Consider the following 22,999-nt stretch of genomic DNA (forward strand, 5'->3'; position numbering starts at 1 on the left):
TAATGCAGCTTTGCTGTATAGGTTATTTCTGTATGCAGGCCTCTCAACACTGGCAGAGAGGCTTGTGTAACAAGTTGGGAAAAGGATAAGGAGCTTGACAAATTGACACATCAAAAAAGGCCTTAAAGCATATAGTAAACCATAGTACATTTACATAGTAGATAAAGCACTCTAAATACAAACTAGTATAAAGTATTCTAAGCACATGGCACAACGACTTTTTTTCTCTTTTTTGCTTCCTTGGGATGGGATTTGTTGACAAATAGAACAGCTCTTCTAATATGATGATCTTCCAGCATATCTCAGGGTGTGGTAAGAGTTTTTATAAAGTAACTGCACCGAGTCTCATAATCCTCTTGCTCTTTGCTCACCCTGTGCTGAGTGATGTAGCATCGCACTATGTGATCACAAGTACAACACACCACACCTAACACCCAGCTGACATGTTGGGTATGGTAAAAGGTCCAGCAGACTTTAAAGCCCCAGAGAGGTCAGCGCTGCAATGATTTTACAATACATACAATATCATAACGAGGAAGTGCTCCTTAAACAGTTTTTCCTAACCCCATGATACCTTGCATGAAGTATGGGCGTACAGAGATATTGGAACGCTGCATGCAACTATGCTTTATGCTCCCATATACGAAATCATTCATCCAGATATCTCTAACAAAAATGACACTGGATTTGAGTGGACACTGATTTTGACTGTTGACAAACGTCAAACAACAAACAGGCATTAAATGAGAGGGTACAAATGCACTTCTTATGGCAAAGAAATCTTTAAAAAATTTTACAATTCCAATAATTACTTATAACTTGTAAAAAAAAACACCTACTTTTGTGGTGTGTATTCCTCATACATGTTAATCTTGAAACTTCACTCTTAAAACAGCTCTTTTGATCTGTTTTACAGCTAGGACTAAAAACATTGTACAAACGAGTGTGGATACAGTCATCACAGTGAGAGACACGTTCCATAATACTAAACTATGTGTAAAGGATAGGTTGACATTTTTTAAGTCTGCATTAAAACAATTTTCGCTTGCCATATGGACACTAAAAGAGTTCTTTGTTACTGTAACCTAGTTAAGGTACTTCTAATGTAAGAGGTGGGGTAAAAAATCCACAGTCATTGTTAGTTAACTGTAACTATACATCCTCTGTATTATGACTGAGACTTTAGAATGCATTTTTGAACATCACTTACATTCGAGTTGCACTAGGAAGTGATCACTTCACAGCCAGGAGAATAGGAATGATTACAGTCCAACGAATCCTTTATCGTACATACGGCATGTGAGTACTCTATCAAAACATGAACCAGCAAAGGCTGGAATATCTGAAGGTTTTATGATAGTATAACTTCAGGCTTTTGTGTCTAAAAGGAGGAGCCAAGCTTAACAAATATGTTTGAGGGAAATAGATTCAAATCCAAGTGTGAGGTGGTAAAGAGAGACGTGGGTAACAAAATGGCAACAGTGAGTATTTACTTACAACACTTTTCATGAGAAAAACAGACAGTGAGCAAAGAAAAAAAATGCAACATCTCTAAAACAGCGACAAAAAGTACATGAGCACTCAAACACACGGCAATAACCAGATAGTGTCTGTGCTGCTCAAGACAAACATCCATGCACATCTGCAGACAGACATAAAAACAAACACACACACACACACACGAGTGCGCAGTCTATTGACCAGTGTTTGTCACTTGCTATATATTTAGCTGGGAGCCACCGAGAGGCTTCAAGTTGGCGGGGCTCAGGCTTTTCTAGCTGCGAGTGTTAGGCCAGCTAGTGTTCACTCGACTTTGTCAATCTGCTGTCAACTTGTAGCTCTGAGACATATCCTCTGACATACCCCCCCACCCCCCTCCCCCTCCCCCCCCCACCACCACCACCACCACACTCTTCGCCTACTACCCACCTCCCAATGCAGAGGAACACCAGGAAATGGCCGCTACCATCGCCCACACCCCCACCTCCCCATCTCCCCATCTCCTGACAAAAGCCTGCTTGGCCTCTCCATCATTCCTCTGACAGCCAAGGGAAGACAGCTTGGCTGCATCTCGCTTCCTCGCTGCACACACACATGTGGCCAGTGAAAATATTATCGACACAAAGCGGTGCTGATGTTGAAGGCTGCTCAGGGTTATCTCTTGGGTGTGACTGGGTTTTTGAGCTCACCATACATTCACTTTAGTCCAAATTTGATCTTGTGGAAAGTATGATAGAGAGCAAAGATCAAGAAAACATGTTTATATGGCTTTCTCCCTGTTAGGAATATGAATTTATATCTTCACCAGTCCATCAGTGATTCCCCAGTTTTTATAGATCAAGATATAATAATTGTACAGTCAAAGATTTATTTCTATTGTAGTTCTCAAGAACTTTAATAATGCTATGGAATATATACTTTTGTTAGACATCCTAATTTCTTAACAGGGTTCTGTAGATTTTGGGAAAATGAAGGATCTGCATGAAAATGTGTCCGTCTATCATCTACAGCAACTAAATGTTTTTTCATTACTGAATCATCCGACTTAATTGATTATAAAAATAGATGCAATTAATTTTATGTCACTCGACTAATTGATTAATTGAGAAATCATCTCTGCAAACTGTATGTCTTTACAAAATGTCTGAGCTGACAAAGGCAGGGGGTGCGTGCTATGGCAGGTTGTATTGGGTCAAGTATGGTTGCGAATGGATTACATAGAAATAACGCTATATTTCAAACTATTTCATCTACCTATATACAAATTCTATAAATCTCAGTCTTATAAATCTCTGGCACCCCCATCTGCATAGGAAGAGACACCACTTGGGATCCAGGCCCCGGGCTGAGAGCTTCAGAGTGCACTAAGGCTTGCAGCTGAGACAGGTGTAATGACTGCAAGTTCATTAGAAAAACATTTCCTTTCGTGACTGGCAAAACTGGCAACTGAAAGATATTAGTAATGCCACTGCTCATTCAAACACCTCGCCCACTGTATGAAGTGTACCATGTTTTGTGTATGTTCTTGTTTTATCACATACAGTTTGACTTGTAGCACAACTATATTATCTGTGCTTACCTGAACCAGCACAAAGAATCTTTTCTTCCATCTTTTCCACACGTTTTTGCCAATGGCCCATAGGTACCTGTGGGATGAAACAAAACGCTAATATTTAGCTAAAAAAACACAGAGATTTCTCAGTGTGGCCTTCATGCAGCTGTTGTGAACTTCTTTCTGCATTGCCTTGACTGATATGACAGAAGTCTGATGCGACAGGCCGCATCTGCAGAAAGGATACATACAGAGTGGTAGAGTTGTGCATCGACTGACCTCTCCTGGTAAAACGCCATAACTGCAACCAGACGCTTCACATTTTTCATCTCATTGTTCTGTTCTTTATTTGGTGTTTTGTGTCTAAGCTGACAAACCTTCCTTTGCACAGATATTTGTTGTAGTAGGATAAGCACAGTACTGCAACTAATGACACTAAGAGTGCCTCTTTTCCATTTAAGTGTAAGCCATCTGTGAGGCAGCGTGCACAGATAACTCGAAGTGGGGCATCTAAAATACACAGCAGCCATCCTTAATTTGACCAGTAACACCTGTATGCACTGTAGAGTGAATTGAAATTAGGGCTGTTAGATTACTGACACTAATTAATCAATAACAACAAAAAGTACATCCCCCGTAAAACTGTGTACATGTGCTTTTAAAGGGATCCATGGAGTACAGAGGTGACTAACACATTCCTAACTTTCATAACTAGGACTGGGCAATATTATAAAAATCATTTATTGTAATTTTGAAGAAATACCTTAATAATGATAAGCATCATTATAATGTCTTCATGCAATACAGATAATAGTGCTAAGAGGTCGGACATGAGTCATCATTCTGACACATTGTCTAATTAGGGTTAAACGGTTGGTCATTTTGCCTGAAACTCCCCCAAATCAAATCACTCTGCTAAATCATGTTTCCATTTATCCACCCCTTTAAAGTGTTTCACTGTATTTTCTCTACACTGTACATCTGTTCCACACAGTATATTCTGTATCTCCAACTGGAAGTTGCGGATATGTACGTTTATCTAATCCAAAACACGATCTTTATGGTGCATTATTCTGCATCAGATGGAAAATCATTTGCCATCTAGATGTTTTTTTTCTATGAAATTCAGCATTTAATATTTGGTATCTCTTGAGACATAGAGATCTAGACTAGACTTTGATTTATAGTAAAGGTCACAACCAAAGTTTCGAGGTGCAGAATTCAGTAAAAGACTAACATTTGAAAACAAATGATCAAACAAATATATCAAGCGTAAAAGAAGTTTGTGACAACGACAGAGAACTACACACTTTGTTTGTGTTATTTTCCAAAAGCTCGGTGCCTGTTACTTAAATTATTTCATTCAGCAATAAAGACCAAATAGCAGTCAGCTTCCATATCTACTCTTTTCTTCTTAGAAATACAAGTGTGTATTCTGCAAGTACTAAGGCTTGTTGTGTTGCGTTTTCTTTTTGATTTGACATGAAAACATGATGCAGAAGGAAAAGGACAGGGAAAGGGCTTTTGTCATAAAAGAACATCTGAGGGTGAGGACCCCAGTTTGGTTAGTCTCTAGTGCTCCCAGGCTCGCTGTGGGTCTGCCTGGTTAGCCCTGCTCCGTTTGCCTCAGTGTGCCTTTCCCCCCAGTCCCTCCCAGAGCTGCTTCTGCCTGTCGTCCCAAATAAACCAGCATCCATGAGGTGACACATGAGGGCCCTGCCCGCGTGCTGAGCAGAGAGTGGGACCGGTAACATGGTATAGGAAGACAGTGTGGGCATCTTACAGTGCAGCTCTGCAGGCTCCTCTAAGGCACTCAAAGAAGCATATGGAGGGGAGGGAGTGAGGAAGGCAGACATGCAGCTCCTCGCAGCTAAGACAGAAGAGCAATGCTTTGAGGCAGGAAGTGTGTGCACCAGTGTGTATAAAACACTGTCACTGCCACTGCAGGCATACAGTCATCGAATTCACTCATGTGGTGGATACTTACTGCTGTCGAATTGTATGCTTTAATGCAGGGGTTCTAAACCTTTCTGGCAGTCCGACCCCTTTTTGAAGTTGAAAATATTTTCTTTTGGCTGTTCTACGCGCTGTTAATGCACCTGCCTGCTGCACCTTGCGTTTTTGAATGAGTGCATGGAGTTGAAAAAAATTCAACTCTTGCCCGACGTCATTCACGTTTTTTCCCATTGTCCAATATAATGAATGGAGAGACGGGCCCTCAGTTGTGCTGACGGAAGTTTACAGTCTGTCCCACACCACATCACAGACATCCACAAACACTTTCAACAAAGACTTTTTGTCATTCATAAACTCAGGACTCTATCAGTCAAACCACACCTACTGCTTCTCCTGTACCGTAGTATCATTGAACCCATCCTCTTGTACTGTGCTGCCTGCTACTTCACCATGCTCTCTCTCTCACCAATAAGAATAAGCTTCTTAAAATTACTAACACCTCCTCCAAAATAATAGGTCTTCCCACTCCCAACCTCCCAGCCCTCATTAATACTGCCACTGCTCGAAGAGCAACTACCATAGTACAAAACCCCAGCCACCCTCTCAACTCATGCTTCACCCTTCTCCCATCTGGCCGTAGATACAGACAGCTGCTCTACAAAAAGGCACGCTTCGGAAAAAGTTTTGCACCCTGTGCTATAAGAGCGTTAAACTTACAGACAAATTAATAGTGTCACTTTTGTGTTATGTGTAGATATGTGTATATTGTCCATACATGTCCTTATATGTGTGTACTATGCGTAGTGATGCTCTTTGTACAGACTGTGAAAACAAATAAAGAATGAATCTGAATCTGAATCAGACTCATCCTAAAATAAGCCTTAAACCAACCATCATTAAGACGAAGCTCCTGCACCAGCTGGTGGTACTACGAGCGGTGTCTCCTCTTTTCGAGGGTCTCATGTGCCCACACGGATCTCAGTTTCCCTGTCTTCTGAGTGCTTGTACACCTCACACACTCAAAACAGTGCCAGAGCAGACGCTCTCCGTTTGTCAGATGTTTATAGCAACAAAACAAACAGACCTGTGAGTTGTGATTAAGTTTCTATGAAGTAAAGTCGAGTAACATCAGTGTTGGGGCCAGTTTTTTGTTTCAATGTAAACCTTCATGGAATGAGAAATAAGGTGACAGAATTTAACACAGGACTGTAAAATGCAGCTTGAATCCCAGGATCCGCTGGGAACAGTCGGGTTCTTGGGTTCAATTTCAGTACACTAGCTAGGTAATCCATCAAATTGAATCTTCTACCGCAGATCTATGATGAAAGACTCTGATAGCTGATACATGCTGAGCAGAAAAGGCAAGCCAGTTTAATGTCATTAATTCCATCTATGCCGTTACACAATTCAGAATCTTATCAAATGGGCTCCATGACCTTGTATTGGTCTGCTGTGGGTCCATCCTTAAAAAACATTTCCCTGTCATGCCTTTTAGTACATTGGAAAATTAAGTCTGTGTAGTAACAAATAATAACCACAAGAGGGAAGCAAAACATTACGTTTGGGCAAAGAACCTCAGTAAAACACCTATTCCATAGTGCACGTTGCTGATTAAAGATGCAGTGATAGTGTAGCGCAGAGTAAATAATAAACTTTCACATTTGCCTGTAAAGCCTCTATCTGACATAGGCCTACTCACGTAATGTAGACATAAAGGACTCAATGTTCCACAGAACAGGAACACTTGAGTCCTGGGGATTTCCCCTCTCTTTGGTGAACTCTTGACACCAACCTATGTTAAAAAATACTATTTGGTTGGAAGCCAAAAGGTTATGTTTGTTTTGTTCAAGGACTTTTATTGCACTGTTAGGATAACAACTTCTGTTGTTTAACACCCTGATAGCATATTTTTGGTGCTTTCCCAGACTGATACAGAGATCATGAACTAAGAAAGAAAGAAAGGTGTGGTAGGAGAAGGTGCACAAGCAACAAGGACGACCGCAGCCTTGAGAGGATGGCCACGTAAAGCCAATTCAAGAACTTGGCGGCGCTACACGAGGAGTGGACTGAGGCTGGAATCGTCAAGAGTCACCATGAATAGAAGGTGTTGCATTCTTAGTGTCAAGCCACTCCTGAACCAGAGAATACGACAGAAGCATTAGAAGTAGTACTTACAGCTTTGAAATGTTTTAATATTTATTTTTATTGGCTCCCCAGTCTGCCATAGCCGTTAAAAGAAATGGTTTAATCTTTCTTTTTATGTAAGGCTAAATATTCTAAACATATATTTAGGAATTCAAATTAAGTTTAATATGAATTTGTTTATTTAAAATTAAAGTTGCATTGTTTCTTATATTATAGAGACTGGTGATGTAGCGCCCCACCTTTTCCTATTTGGGTGCAGGTAACGTGGGTGAGTTTTCAGTAACTGGGGACTGAAGTCATGGTTGAGATCCAGTCTATCGACCATTTAAGCACTTTTTATATCATGAATGTTTTTTTTTTCATTTCAGTGCTTTATGAAATTGATTTAGAACAATGTTTGGAACATTTGGAACATAAGTGTGTTATATAAATTAATATGATTTTTAAAGTGACGAAAAGTTCTTGAACATGAGTTGGAACTCGTGCCCGCAGCTTTTAATGTCAAAATTCTGATACACAGCTGCTGCAGCTTAAAGAATAAAGCCAAAATTCATACACGCCATAACAATCCATCTCAGTAACACATTAATGGAACACACAAATGCAATCACAGTCAGATCTACTCACATAATCTATTGACGGGGTCAGTGATATTATAAGCCTGTTAACATACACAGTCACACAGTCTGCAATTTTCTGTCTTCCTGCATTTGGCAGCTGCAACTGTGTTGCTTTTAGCAAGTATTATGTGTTTAACTTCTTCATATTTATCTAATATCACAGTTTGCTCTTTGTAAAATATGCCGTTCTGCTACCAGTAGACTTGTCCACGTTTGCAATTGGTGCTACCACCACCAAGAGTTTTTTTTTTATCAGGGTGGAGCGACTGTATAATGTCTTAAACTGAAAATCTGATAAATCAGAATAGGTATCTAATTTCAGAATTACTGGGGCCACCAGCATGCAGAATCTCACTTCCACTTACCCACAATGCTTCATGTTCTGTGGTTTGTCCATGCGAATAGCCAGTTTGATCTTGAGGTCATTGTCTGGACAGCCTTTAGACACTGTCATCTTGTGAAGCTCAGACTGCTTGGGACTGTTGGGAGTCGGGTGGAGCACAACCTGGAAACAGACATATAATAATAATGTGAGCTAAACACTATATTCTGTACTGTATACTATTACGGTTATACCAATTTAAATTTTTACCTTCCCCAGCTCTTTATCTTCCAGAGCCAACACTCCTGTGCTCTCAGTAAACAGCTTTACCTTCACAGCAGGTAACGGCTGGGTGGTGGTGAAGTCACCCTGGGTACCCCAACTGCACACACACACACACACACACATAAACAGAAACACCAAGGTACAAGCACAAGAAAGAAAGCACTGTGTTAGTGATGATGATGCCTCTGCGGCTGTTGCATCTGACCACCTAAGCTACGGGTCCAGCTAGACCGGAACTTGCAGGGGTTTAAAAAGCAGAGTTTTAATGTATTTCAGCTTGTTTGTCATTTCACAGCCGTCACCCTTACTGTTTGGGTTCACAATCAGCCCCAAACAGCAGACACAGTTAGTGAGTAGCTGGTGAACATAATGGAGCATTCAGCAGCTAGAGATTTTTCTCAAGATTTATAAAGGTGCATCTCATAAAAGTAGAATATCGTGGAAAGGTTCATTTATTTCCCTATATCCAAATCTCAAAATATTAGAATAAAGAATTTATAATACAGAAGTGTCAACCTTCTGAAAAGTTGAAAAGTTCTGAAAAAGGTTAATTTATGTACTCAGCATTTGGTCGGGGCTCCTTTTTGCATGGATTACTGCATCTATGCGGTATGACATGGAGACAATCGGCCTGTAGCACTGCTGCAGTGTTATGGAAACCCTGGATTTTTTGATGCCATATATTTTCACAAAGAATTTAAGCACATTAACCAGCTCTCATGTTTGGACTGCCTGTAACTTCTCAAAAAGGACTGGAACACTAAGAACTGCACTAAGGACTAGACTGCTAAGAACACAATCAGTCATTTGTCAACCAAAGAAACAGGATGTCACCCATGGCAAAAGGGTCAACCAAGCGCTTTTTTAAGCTTAGAAGTTAGGAGAGTCTCAGGAACATCCTAGTGGTGACATTATATACTTTGTTAAGATGGCCCATTGTGGCTAAACGACAGGACATAGGACGCGCAACAGTTGCAGTAAGTGCTGGACTTGTATCAGTGCTTTTCATGTACAGCACTGCCATATTTCCTTGGTGTTTGCAGAGATATTGATATGAGGCAGGTGGTTGTGCAGAGTAATAATGTTTACAGTGGAGAAATCCATTTAACATCCCACCCACACCTCAGATATTACTCACATCCTCTACTGAACAGGGAACTCGGAAACTCAAGGAAATTACCAATTAAAAAGCCCACGCTTTTATTTGTTATTGAACTCACCCTGCCCATATTTGTGACAAGTGTCTATTTGGGACAGGCCGTTACTTCCTTTTGCACAAATATGTAGCCTCAAGAACACACTGTTGCTCATTGTTAATTGTCCGTAAAATTAACTGAACGATAGAATTGTGGAGAATCTAACCAATGTATGATGTGTAACATGTCCATATTGACAAAAGTTAAACATTCTTTTTTTAATGTCATATCTCAGCAGCTTAGAACTAGCTCAAGCAGGTGACCCCTACATCCAAAGAAAATCAGACCAGGCTTCTAATTGAGACCTGCATGTACGGTACAGTTTTTGTCAAAATGTGTAGCCACACCAGGCCAGTAAGGGCATTTACTTGGGACAAGGCTTTTAATTGAAGTTTCATGGTACTTAACTAGCTATCATGCTAAGCAAAATTTAAGTCTTTAGAGACCATGCCTTTGAATGTGAGGCCGAACTGCTCTTTCTTTTAAGGAAGGCCTCTACTGTGCAGGAACTATCCATTACCATTGAGAACTCTGGTGTTCCCAATTGGACGTGCCATCCATCCTCTTCAGCTCATCCAGAATGCAGCAGCTTGGCTGGTCTTCAACTTACCCAAACTCTCCCACACAACACTGCATCCAGTCTACCTGTGGCTGCTCAAATCCTGAATGGAGCAATGTTCAAAGACTGGAAGCTTAGAATTGTCACTGGTGAGAATGCTTCCAACTGGACAGGGAAAAAAGTAGTATAAAAAAAGAAATGTTTGTTTATAAATTTTAGTAGCTTTGTAAGATATGATTTGTTTCCAGCATTCAAAACATACATGTGAATGACTATTCTTCCGTTTTTTTCACTTTTTTAAAACTTGAAAGACAGCAGCTAACTACTTGTTTATAAAATGTTTTAAAAGTTGACACATTTAATTTTTAAATTAAAACGGAAATTATAAATGTATACCCTAAATGGTCAATGTTTCTTGGGTGGATACAGACTGCAAAAGGTCATATTTAAAAAAGTTTTTTGAAATTGTGTTAATTTAGCGTAGTTATATTGGAAAATAGCAAATCATATTTTTTGCTAAATATTTTTACATGCTAAAACAAATCCAGAAAAATGTAAGTTAATGCTACGTTACCTAACTTAACTTACTACTGAATGTAAAGTTATAAAGCCCTACTGTTTTTGCTGTAATAGTGAATAGAGACCTACCCAGCTTTACAGGAGCAGTATTAATCCTTAATATTGTTGTCCTCTGTCTCAGTCGTCAGGTGATGCAGTGGTTCACTACCCTGAATATAACCTTCAAATGTATAATGGTATAATGCAAACATTTCTGTCCCCTTTCTGAGATCACTCTTTTTGTTTTTCCAAAAATCTGGCAATATTTCTTCAGGGAGTGTAGTTATAGACAGTGGCAGCGCCGTGATAAATCCGAGGTCCGACAGTTTGTCGGACTTAGCAACAGTAACAAAGGGGGGCTTGGTTTAGCGACGGGTCAATTGTTGTCCCTGCTGAGCAGGGCCTGCTCCGTCCACTGGTTTGGTCCACTTAACGATCCTCCACAAATAATCCGAACAAAACTATATACATATCATTTAATTTTCATCCTCCTCTCCTTTATGGTGCCAAACCTGCCAACCACTTTGTTCTGGTCAATATTTATGTCCAGCTCTACAGACAGCAAAGTGAGATTTGACAGTCTGGCCTCATCCATTCACAAACGCAACTAGGTCTTAATGAGCTGCAAACGGCTGAAACTGCGTTTGGTGAGGCATGGCAGGACTGCATCGGTGGTAAGATTCATGTCTAACTCAGAACATAATACATGAAAAGAGCGAAACTCGTCCACTGCGCAGACCGTCAGCTTCAGAGGCCTCCTTGGGTGTGCTGTTGTTGTGGAGTTGGATACGGTGCAAGGCTTTAAGAATTTCGGGGAGGCTCTGTATTGCTTCGGTGGCCTGCTTCCTGGAGGCTCATCTTGTGTCAGTTCTTTCCAGTTGCATGTAATTCTGCTCCTCTTATAGTATGTAAAACCTTGAAGTTAAAAAGTAGTACAAGGTCTCAAGTGTACCGAAAAAAGTCTTTGTGCTACACAAACAACACCCAGCATCCATAAAATGCCTTGTCTGAGCAATTCTGCTTGACTATTGTTTTTGTGTCTCTAGCTGCAATAAACTTTTTTGGGACTGAGATATGTCACTTGGATCACCGGGTTACTCAGGTGCTGCTGAGTCATAATGAGCCAGCAACTTCACAAGCTCTAAGAAATCCCCCTCATTAGAGTCAGTGGCTCCCAGTCCAGCATGTTCTCTGTGGCCAGCCAGCCTCTGTCAGGCTAAAAAGAGTGTGGTGTCCACCAACCTGTGTAGGATTCCTCTGTTCCTCTCCACCTTCTCTCTTTCAGCTCTCAGAAGCTCCACAATCACAGTGCTGTCCTGACTTAAACAAACCCCCCAGCACTGTCATGGGACTATTTGCCAAAAAGCCAACAACAGAAACAGAACAGTCGGTTTGTCCTAGGTGAGTACACCAACCACTGATGTACCACAAACAATCCCTGTATAATAACATTGTTTCTTTGTAACATAGTAACTTAATAACAGTTAAAGCAGATTCTGATTGGGACTGCCAACAGTAGTCAACATTTCGCTTAAAAGAGACCTTAGATTAGACAAACATACACTGCACTATGTCAGCTGATTAATCAGTCAGTTTATAGCAGTAGTTTGTCTGCTCTTTTTCCTGCAAATAACTAACATAAAATAAATGAATATATATTACAATGATAAACCAGTTCCATTATGTACTGTCTTTACCTGATAGTGCCCGCACCCATGTTCAAAATATATTTCTATATAATAGGTTTTCTGGATTTCTAAATACTTCCCTCAACAGTGCTACTTAAGGACTTCTGGAGGCATAGAGAATAGATGTCTTGTACCAATCTCTACTCAGTAACTTAACTTAAATAATTTGGTACCACATTTACCTTCATAAGTGAAAATACTGAAAATAGCATTATGCCACAGAAAAAGAATAACGGTATAAGAAGGAAAGACGAGAAAAGCAGCACCCCCGTCAAATGGCAGCTAGAATGGCTCCAAACCAACTGACAGACGTCTGACAGAGTAAGTGGGGTAAAAGGGGGTGTATAGGGTAGTTTGAGTTTTTTGTTTCTATTTTCTTTTCTTTTTAATTTTATATTTGCCTTAAAAATACAAGACATAGAAATGAATGCCTTAGAAGAGGCCTGGGCCAAATACCCTAACTGAATTTTAAGAAAAACATAATTCTAAATGTTTTCTATCCTTTATTACAGAAAGGAAAGAAAGAGGAAGAAATGGGAAATGGACACTGACTATGTTTTTGAGGACTCTGAATGGAAGCTGATTAATCATTCTCCTATAACAGTCGACACTTCCACTCTTACAGCTTAACCTTATACACAGGGCTCCTTAAGGTAAGTAGTAGCTATTCAGAATATTGAATAGAGCAATACTGGAGACCTATCTTGCATTTCATAAAAAGAATTGTGAGGGTGGAGATCTCGACCAAGCCAAGACTGACACTACTGGGGGGCCACTAAGGAGGGAGTCATTCACTGCCCACATCGATTGCCTAAGTCTAAACACTGTTGAGAACATACTTTCTTACAACAACATTCCTATACTTACACAACCATAGTCTTTCTGATGTGTCACCAATACATTTTTGCTCTGCTCATGTGATGCTCTGGAACAAATCTGAGCAAACACAAAACAGTCTGTCCCTGAGCTCACAAACCGCCTGGTCAGAGCCTGATAAAAGCAACACTTTATTGAACTGGAAATCACCTGAAACTAAACTAAAATGCTAATGCTGGTGGAGGTGGAGTATGAGGGTGTTAAACTGCAAAGCAGCAAGTAGGAGAGGAGTTTGGAGTAGTGTTATAGTATGCACAATGAGCACCACCATGATTATATGGACTGCAAAGTTAAATTTGATAGGATATGGACATATATGATTACATAGAGTATATGTAGCATGTAACCATTGACTTTCACACCTGCCTGAACAACCATAATGCTCCATTTAATGAAAACATATGAGCCATTGACATAAAAGGCACCAAACTTGAGTCTACCATCACAGAGGGCAAATCCTATGAAAGCACTAGGTTAACAGCACACTACATCATGTACCTATGTTTATCATGTACAGAAACAGTAGTCTGCAGGCTAGATACCTAGGCCTTGTGTCATAAATCTACCAAAAAGGGTGAGATCAAGGTGATGGAGGCTTTGTTTTGCGCTGTGTGTATGTTGTATGTGTGAATGTGCGGTACATACGTGGGTTTTGAGGCCTCAGCCTGGTCCGTCTGCAGTTTATGTCCTCCCTCAACCTCCATGGTACAGTAAACAATCCTGTTTGGAGCCAACGACTTCAAACCCTGGACCTCCATGATCACTACCTGCAACACACACACACACACACACACACACACACACACACGCACACACATACACATTTACAAAAAGAGAGGGGGGATAAGGGGAAGCCTCAAATTGCACAGCAACTAAGAAAAAATAAAGCCAACATTGTCTCTTCCATTTTGTATACCAATATATCTGAACAAACAGATGCAGTTGTTGTTAATAACAACTTTGTGCATTGAGATGACAAGGGTGCAAGGGTGTAAAATTTAGACTACTGAATTGTCCCTAGCAATAATTGTGATGGCTGCGCTGTTCTTGGGGGCTTAATGAAAACAACTGGAATTAAAGCTGCTGCAAGCACTGGGGCTTGTCGCGGCAAACGCAGCTGTGAATTACCACATGTTTTGGACCATACTGTGAAAATGTCATTTAATTCGAATGATGATTGTAATACAGGGCTTTCTTCCGGATGCCAGTAGGTGGCACTTTGACTATAAGTGAATACTGGCATTTAGATGTGTTTAGGGGATGGACCGTTTTCAAGCATGTAAAGTCTGGCACAGATTTGAGCATGTACAGTGAAGCTACAACGACTTCTTGTTTCATGGCGAAGCATGGAGCTTTGCTGACACGCCATGACATTAAAGCTCACAAGCTTCAGAACAAAACATCAACAATTGTCTAAGACAGTTTTGAAGTGGATTTGGCGAACTTGCCAAATCCAAAAAGAAGGAGTACTTCTTCATAGCATGAAAGTAGTCACTGCCTGTTGCCAGTAGATGGCACAATGATTATGAGCAAATATTGGCATATAGATGTGTTCAGGGCGAGACTCTTATCAAACATGTTTTTATACAGATGTGAGCATGTATACGGAAGTTACAATAACATCCTGCATGGCGAATCATCAATATTGGAGGCCACGCCGCGGACACGCCCTTCCACAAACACTCACAGATAGCACAACTTTTCATCATCAATGTCTTTAGATTGCACAGCAAAAATTTGAAGTGGATCCCATTAAGTCTGCAGGAGGAGTTTGTTAAAGTACGGACCCTGTAAAAGACCATAAATTGGCTGACACTGCACATTCAAATGAACATGGCTGACTTCCTGTTGGGTTTTGGGTATGGCCCCAAGAGACTTTTTTGTGCATCTCTGGATGATACATGTAACAAACGTTCTGTGCATCTAGGTGAAACAGGGTGCGGGCTGCATCATTGAAAGGTCACTTCCTGCTGCCAGCTGGTGGCGCTATGAGTATGAGTAAATATTGGCCTGTAGATGTGTTTAAGGCCTGACCCTTATCAAACTTGTGAAATTTAGTACAGATATAAGCATGTACAGTGAAGTTACAACAACTTCCTGTTTCATGACGAAGCATCGAACATCATCACCGTGCCAAGAACAAGCCGTTACACAAAAACTCACGATCTTCACTTCACTTCAATGTTCTGTGTCATCAAAGGCTATTCTGAGAGTGTTTTGAGGTGGGTGTGGAAAACCTGCTAGGAGTAGTACATCACAGCGTAAAACCTGACACTTCCTGTTGCCAGTAGGTGGTGCTATGACTTTGAGAGAATGTTGGCATATGGATGTGTTCAGGATGATACTGTTATCATACATGTAAATGTTAGTAGAGATGTGAGCATGTACACTGAGGTTACAACAACTTCCTTGCATGTTTCATGCTCAGGTCCTAATAAATTGAGCCATTTAACACTCAGCCATTTAAACTGTGGTGTTGTAAATGCAAAATGGCCTATTTACCTCTGATTTAGAGACTTACTTTAGTGTTAAAATGTGTTAAAATATCCACAAAGGCCGTGTTTAGGTTGGAAAAAAAAGAACAAAAAACAGATAACATTGTAATTCTCTTCTTGTTGGTCTAATAGCTGCAAGCATGTACGCCTGGGCTGACTGTGAAAGTATCAGGCATGTTTGTCTTATTATTATAATAAGAAAAATATAATTATTAATATTATCATATGTGGCCATTTTGCTACAATTACATTTCACACAACAGCTGTTTGTGATCTGTCTTTTCTTTTCTCCATGAGGGAAGACTTCTGAAAAGTTGCGTGGCGCTACGGACAGCCCCCCAGCAGCAGTACTGCATGGATCATGCTTAATACCCAGAAAAGACGGAACGATTACGAACCATTTAGAGCGCGTCGGCTGAGGTGTTGGAGGTCCAGTAGGGGGCAGTCTTCCCTCTGGTCCTAATAATAAGATCCCAGGGCAGTGATGGGGACACTGTGCAGTAGGAGCTGCCCCCAAATGAATGGCAATAAAGCATGCTGTCAATATTATGTACTCTGATTTTATGCACTAGAATTATAGTTGTTAATTTTATTGATTTATTGCTGCACTGTTTTATGTTGTTTTGTGAGGTGACCTTGAGTCTATATAAATAAAATGTATTATTATTATTGCTATAGATAGTCCTGCATTTATGCAAACACAGAGCAATTGTAGAGAGCAAGCGAGTATTCAGTGTAATTTTGAGCCTCAAAACTAACTTTTTAGGTTTAAGTCAGCTCAAGGGTCTTATTTGATTGATATATTCAAAGCTAAGAGCTCAGTTTTGGCAGTACGCGTGTAAATTCCACTGTCAACCTGTTTGACTGCACCTTCATCATCTGCCAAAACACCTGCACACAAGAGAAACAATGCATTGATCAAACATAAAGTCAATGTTCTGCAAGACAAAAAAATGTTAATTTACATTTGTAAATCTCAACCTGCTCACTTTCAATTCTTGCAGATTGATAATAGCTTGAATTTGTTGTCTGCACTCTCAATGGTTTTGTTATTAGTGAGCTTCCATGTATTTTGTCCAGTGTGGGAATTGTTTATGTTGATGCCTGGGCGTGGAGGATTTTCAAAGCCTATTGAAGTAATTGAAACTGATTACTGTCGTGAGTAAATGTCTCTTTATCTTGGTCAGACCCCAATGAGAGAAGCACAAATTCTGGCAGGTGTTGCTAGACCACAGAAAACATTCATTGTACAAAAAATATTATTTCTCCCACCTCACCCACAATGTATTCATTACATTCTTTATACTCTAGAAAAGATGGAAAGTGTCTCTTTTCTCTGAGATGCTAGAAACAGAGACAGTAAAATAATCATGATGCTGCGGGACTGTTATGCTTCATGGATCCTTGTGGAGGATAAACACCCGTGTAGGCGCGAGGCTGGGCACAGCTATTGGACAGGTAATTTATCATCTGAGGGGTAAGGAGATACTGTACTCTGTCTCTTTTCAACATAGAAATGGACCTGCCTGTCAACCAATTAAGGTTCAAAAAGACAATTCTTCTCATTAGCTACTCCAGATGCTAACCCTGAAAAACCAGCCGTGGTTTATGGGGGGGGGGGGGACACTGAGGTGGAATAATATATAGGAACACGTCTCTTTATGTCTAAACCTTTCAGCTTCCCTGGACCAAACTGACAGCCAGTTCCTTGGTTACTTAAACCCGAGCTGTATCCCCAGGAAAAACACCTAAAATAGCATTTCCAAAATGAATCCGGTATAACTAGGCTGTTAGGCTGGTATTTCTGGTCTCCTTTGATACATCAGAAGCTAAAGAATATGAATCAAATTGTAAGTAAACCTATTTCGGTTACCATTGCAGAGTAATTGGATATGCACTAAAGGAAAAGATAAGACTTTCATCCTTGCTCAACCCACAGAACACGACGGCATGCCTGTATATGGTGTCTGTGCATGAAAGGCGCTCGCTGCCCCCCTAAACTAATTGAATGTACAAATGTGTTATGCATTTCTACCAAAGCAGAAAGTAGAATACTGCTCCAGACAGTGCAGACGCCTGACATTAAAGCTACCCTGTGGAGGTTTTTGACTAGTAGCACTATGGAGCAATGTTTTAAATGTGTGGGTCTCCATTCTGTTTGGATATTGCTCCCAAGCAAGCATATTAACCAAGATCTCTTTTGCAAGAGACCTGAGCACAGCAGATAGAGGAAAAATTGCCAGGCACAACAAAATGAAAAAAGCTACAGTAGACACTACCACTGAGAGTACATACAGTTTCCAGTCATATACTATATAGTTTTGACATAGTCTTGTTATCTTTAGTTTAATTGGCAATTTATTTGTAACTTCCAGATCACTTGGACGTTCTAATTAGCCAAAGAGAATGAGCGATTACAATGCACTTTATTTTCGTTGGGAATAGTAGCAAAAGATCGGCAGAGGGAGTTTGCTCAGTTGTCATGGAGATGGCTCAGTTATTATCACATAACCAACGTATGACATTTCAGTCGAGTGACCAGTAAGGCCTGTAAGTGGAACTTGCGCTAACTTATGAGATCATAAACCATGTTTCCATTCAAGAATGGGCTCTTATGTCGGATGTGGGAAAAAATGAATCCAATCCTAAAACACATCCATACTGTTTCCAAGATAATGCAACAGTTGCGATATTCCTTCATAAAAATAGAGAAACTACATCTAGTTATATAAAATAAATAATGCTTATTGTCTAATTGTATATTAAAAAAGAAGTAATCTGCTCAGACATGAACTGGAGTTGTATCTATATGCTTATCATTTAATTGCTCTTGTGATAGTTTTAACCACGTGGACCCTGGCAACTATTTCTAGGAAAAACGCCTAAAAAAAAAAAAAAACATACCCAAAATAAATCAGTAATATCTCCTCAACCATTAGGCCTAGATGCATAATTCTGGTCTCCTTTGAAAGGTCAGAAGCTAAGGAATATAAATCATTAACATATTTATTTTACCATTACAGACTACATGAAGATGAAAAAACTGAAAAAAATATGATATTTAGCTATAGCTATATTTTAATGCAATAAACCATCAAAACCATCATAAGGTAGATTATAATGCACCTGAATATATACAACTGTATATAACAGTAAATTTGATGAAAAGAAACTGATACACAACAGTTATTACACAATCTTTCAAAAATATACCAGGTGAATGTCCATGTTTTGGCCATATTTACTGTTTATATGTTCACTTTTATTGGGAGTTATCTTCAAAACATTATTTCTCTCCATACAACCATGTTCCAAATAACATAAAGCTTCCAAAACATTGAAATATTGATAAAAACAATATTCTTATGACCAAAAGCACTCCCATGCTTTACAGGCGACAGCTTGAGAACAGAACATCCTACAGGGCTGTGGGTGGGTTCTTTCTCTTCGTATTGAAGAGACGAAGAGAATGAGTGGCTCCTACGGTTCGCCAGCAGAGGCCGATAAAAGCCGCCTCTGCCAAACAAGCTCTTCTTCTATGACAGAATTTGAGGTAGAAATTAATCTTATCGCTGTCCTTCAACCTCAGCAAGATGACGGCCTGCCAGACGGTCAGAACAGCGAAAATCGATTACGCCCCCCATATCGGGTCAGGTCGTTCCCATGTTTAGCTTTTTATATAGATGTTAAAATTTACTCAATAATAAAATGTTTCAATCATGTGAGTCTCTTAAGCCAAACTCCACCAAGTAATTGCAAAGCTCTCTCACTTCCTAGCACAAATTCCTATTTGCTTGTCATGTTGTCTAATGCTTCCTTCAGGGAAACTGTGAGGCCCACAATAAATATTCAAATACATTTTATGCTTCCCAGAGAATTTACCCTTTTCATTTTGGACAATGCAAACCCACTCCAAACACAATATATTAGGGAGTTCCCTTCTTCTATCCTGAAAGATCACATAATGGCTGTTAATGTCAACTATCTCTCTGTCCTTACATTGTTTAATGAATGCCGTGGAATAAGTAAACCAACATCATCAATAGGTCCACCAACCTCCAGGGTGAAGGACAGCACCACGTCAGATTTGGACAGCGTGTTCTCATCCTCCTGGCCCATGTCCATGATGGAGGCATTGTGGCCTCGTTTCAGCTTCTGCAGCTTGAACTCTCCTCCCTTGGACACTGGCATGCTTTCCAGGTTGGCCATCAGCAGGTTTACAGAGGATCGCAGTTCCTCAATGTACATGGCCTCCATCTCTCTGGATGCAAACCTGGGAAACCTTCCACCATACTGACCAAAACAGGAAGGCGGCTAATTAATTATTGAGCGTGATTCAGTGAATGAACAAAATAACATTAAACAGCACCAGTTGTAAATAATGTTGCAACATAAACAAAGTCTGTTTTGATCTGAACTCTAAACTCATGTCAAACATTAAATTAAAACAGTTAATAATGTAAAATCTGAATACTGTAGATCTCAAACTTCAAGGACCTGAAACAATATTCAGGTTAAGTCCTTGAAATTATCAATAGTTAGGATATAAAGTTAACCGTTCCTTCTATTTGCTTATCCATTCATCTCTCCTCATTCATCCATACATCCATACATTCACTCATCCATTTGTACATTCATCGTGATCCATCCATCCATCCTTGTTCCTTACCCGAGCAATCTGGTCTGCCATATTCAGTCGCCCATCCAGCTCTCTTCTGATCTGGGCTGCCTGCTCATCAGGGTTGTCCAGCTGGGGAAACAGACAGAAAACCCATCTGACTTCACATATGGACCCAGAACAAAATTTTTAATTTTAAACAACAGTAATTAGTAAAATGACAATAATGGAAAATGAAAACAAACAAAAAGGAAACTGTTATCAAGGGTAGATGATAAGGTTAAAGTTACTGAAAAGAATCCACCTCTTAGTTTTAGTTTCTCTTGAGAAGTATGTATTTACACGGTGCTTGAAATGGAGAACTGGTACTTTCTGACTAACAACTTAACAAAAACCAAAATGTGAACAGTGCCAAAAATGTCCTCCTTGAAACTGATTTAGAATGACAAAAAGGAAAGAAAAAAAAGAAGACTCCGACTCAGAAGAAACTCCATCATCATCCATCATGGAGCTGCTGCTGTGAGTGCCCCCATTGCTTAATGTTGTTTCTTACTGCAGAAAAAAGATTCGAGTCATCAGGATCTGTTACGCAACATATAACCTGCATGCTTGTTTCACTTGCAAATCAAACTACACAACTTAAACAGTCTGGGGCCTGATCCTTCACCAACCATTTTATGTTTATAGAGGGTGTGAAGCCTTGTGTAGTACAGTGTTAATTGAAGGTTCTCAAAAGGCTTGTCGAGCAAGCCTGCTTGTGCCCATAATCACAGTGAAGAATGCCCTCTTGGGGATATTATTGCTTCTGTCAATACCTTCCCTTTCCAGTTGGCCAAGAGAAGCCTTGTTGCTTACAGAGACCAGCGAAACACAGAGCAGAAATCAATCTGATGACCATGATTGAATTCCATAAGTCGCTCTTGCCCTGAGGATCAATACTCCCTCTGCAGCCCTGCCTGCTGATTAGGGGGAGCTTGAGAAGGCTAATGGCAGTGTCACACAACCATGTTGTGGTCAGTCAGCAGCATGACGGGGTTCTCTGCCATCCGCAGACAAGCACACAGGTGTGTTTGTGTGATGTATGCACACAAGAGAGCAAGACACATGTGGTGTACTGTAGGTTAGCAGTTGTTAGCAAAATGCTTGACATGACATCAACGTCTACAGAGACAATAGGATTATTGAAAAACTCCATCAGTTTTCAGTTAAAAGACTAATTTTAAATTGGGAAAAACTTAAAACAGCCTTTTTTAATAAGATTATTAAAGCATTCTCTGATCTGCCACCTTTATAATTAAGATGCAATGATGAAATAAGTTTAAGCAACTAAAACTATATATGGAAAAGCATATAATCACTATATAAAGTTGTTGGGGTTGATGTGTTAGCTGAATGTTGCCTATTTACACATTCAGCAGACACGTGTGTTCCACCTCACTCTCCTTTTGGCTTTGGGAGTTGGTTTCTTTTGCTGCTTAATGCTTCACAGCTGTCTGTCAGTCTCCTGGCTGGTGTTGGTGCTGGGCACCGCGGGACTCGTGAACAACGTTTATTTTTAGGAAACGTCTGATGAGCTTGCTGTTATTCCCTCCCTCTGTTACCTATAACCTGCCTACGTAACACGTAGCATCTGCTGCGCGTGGCCGCACGTGACAGAGGACAACAAACACTGCCGGCTGCTGAGCCATTCATCATAAATTTTGGCTTTAAAAATTCATAAAACAAGACCCAAACAAAGAAGCGCTGAACGCAAATAGGTTAGTAACCTGTGGTGAGTAAACATGTTTAGCTCAGCATTGGCCATCTAATGTTAGCTTGCTTCTTGCTTCAGCTACGACCTACGTGAGGTTAACTCCGACTGTCGTTCGTTATGAAAAGATGAATGAGCGTTTGTTTACGTGCCAAACTTGTGGTGGTCGATAAACGTAAATATTTACGTCCCGCTGGCTGCCATCACCTTAATTATTGTTGCCACTGGCTAGAAAGAAGTTACAGGTTTATTGTTGATCATGTAACGTTACAGTTTTATTTAGTTATAAATTACATTGGGTTTGAGAGTCAACAGGGTTTATTAACTTACAGTAGTTTAGAAGCTGTCAGTAATTGTAGACACATTGTACATTAGGCTACATGGTTGTGCTCTGTAAGTTAAAAACAGGTTACAGGTTTATTGTTGATTGTGCAACGTCACACTTTTATTTAGTTAACGTTACACTGGGTTTAAGAGTCTCTGGAGTGTGTTGACTTACAGTATTTACTAAGCTGTCAATAATTGCATTGCACATTACATGGCTGTGCTCTGTAAATGAAAAACTGGTTACAGTTACAGAATTCCTTATAGCCATGCAGTTTTATTAGCAACCTGGACTGAACGCAACAGGTGATACAACATTCGTAATAACCACAAGAGACTTGAGACTTGATTTGGACTCTAGCTCAAAGACGTGAGCATCTCTGAATGGGAGTAGAGTTTGTGGACAGAAGATGGAGCTGAAACGATTTGTCAATAAATTGATATTAGTCTATCAACAATAATCATTTTAATCTTTTTCAAGCAAAACTTTGAAACATTCCCTGGTTCCAGCTTTGCAAATGTGAAGATTCTTTACTTTTCTTTGTCATATATAAC

The 22,999-nt window shown here is 40.0% G+C and overlaps 1 protein-coding gene across 5 annotated transcripts in view; it reads right to left on the minus strand.

Annotated features, from left to right (window-relative positions):
- The window catches only part of cadpsa (Ca2+-dependent activator protein for secretion a), a 202,441-nt gene that overhangs the window by 104,200 nt on the left and 75,242 nt on the right, over positions 1–22,999 (minus strand). For all 5 annotated transcript variants that reach the window (XM_038697484.1, XM_038697483.1, XM_038697482.1 and 2 more), the window contains exons 4-9: positions 20,422–20,502; positions 19,809–20,045; positions 13,903–14,024; positions 8,366–8,477; positions 8,139–8,278; positions 3,080–3,146 (exon numbers count right to left, since the gene is read on the minus strand). In XM_038697484.1, coding sequence (XP_038553412.1) covers positions 3,080–3,146; positions 8,139–8,278; positions 8,366–8,477; positions 13,903–14,024; positions 19,809–20,045; positions 20,422–20,502 — 759 coding nt within the window. The remainder of the gene's footprint in view (positions 1–3,079; positions 3,147–8,138; positions 8,279–8,365; positions 8,478–13,902; positions 14,025–19,808; positions 20,046–20,421; positions 20,503–22,999) is intronic.

Source organism: Micropterus salmoides, unplaced genomic scaffold, assembly GCF_014851395.1.
Source record: "Micropterus salmoides isolate LMB-PRFRI ecotype aquatic unplaced genomic scaffold, ASM1485139v1 Ms_hic_scaffold_4, whole genome shotgun sequence".
Taxonomy (NCBI): Eukaryota; Metazoa; Chordata; class Actinopteri; order Centrarchiformes; family Centrarchidae; genus Micropterus; species Micropterus salmoides.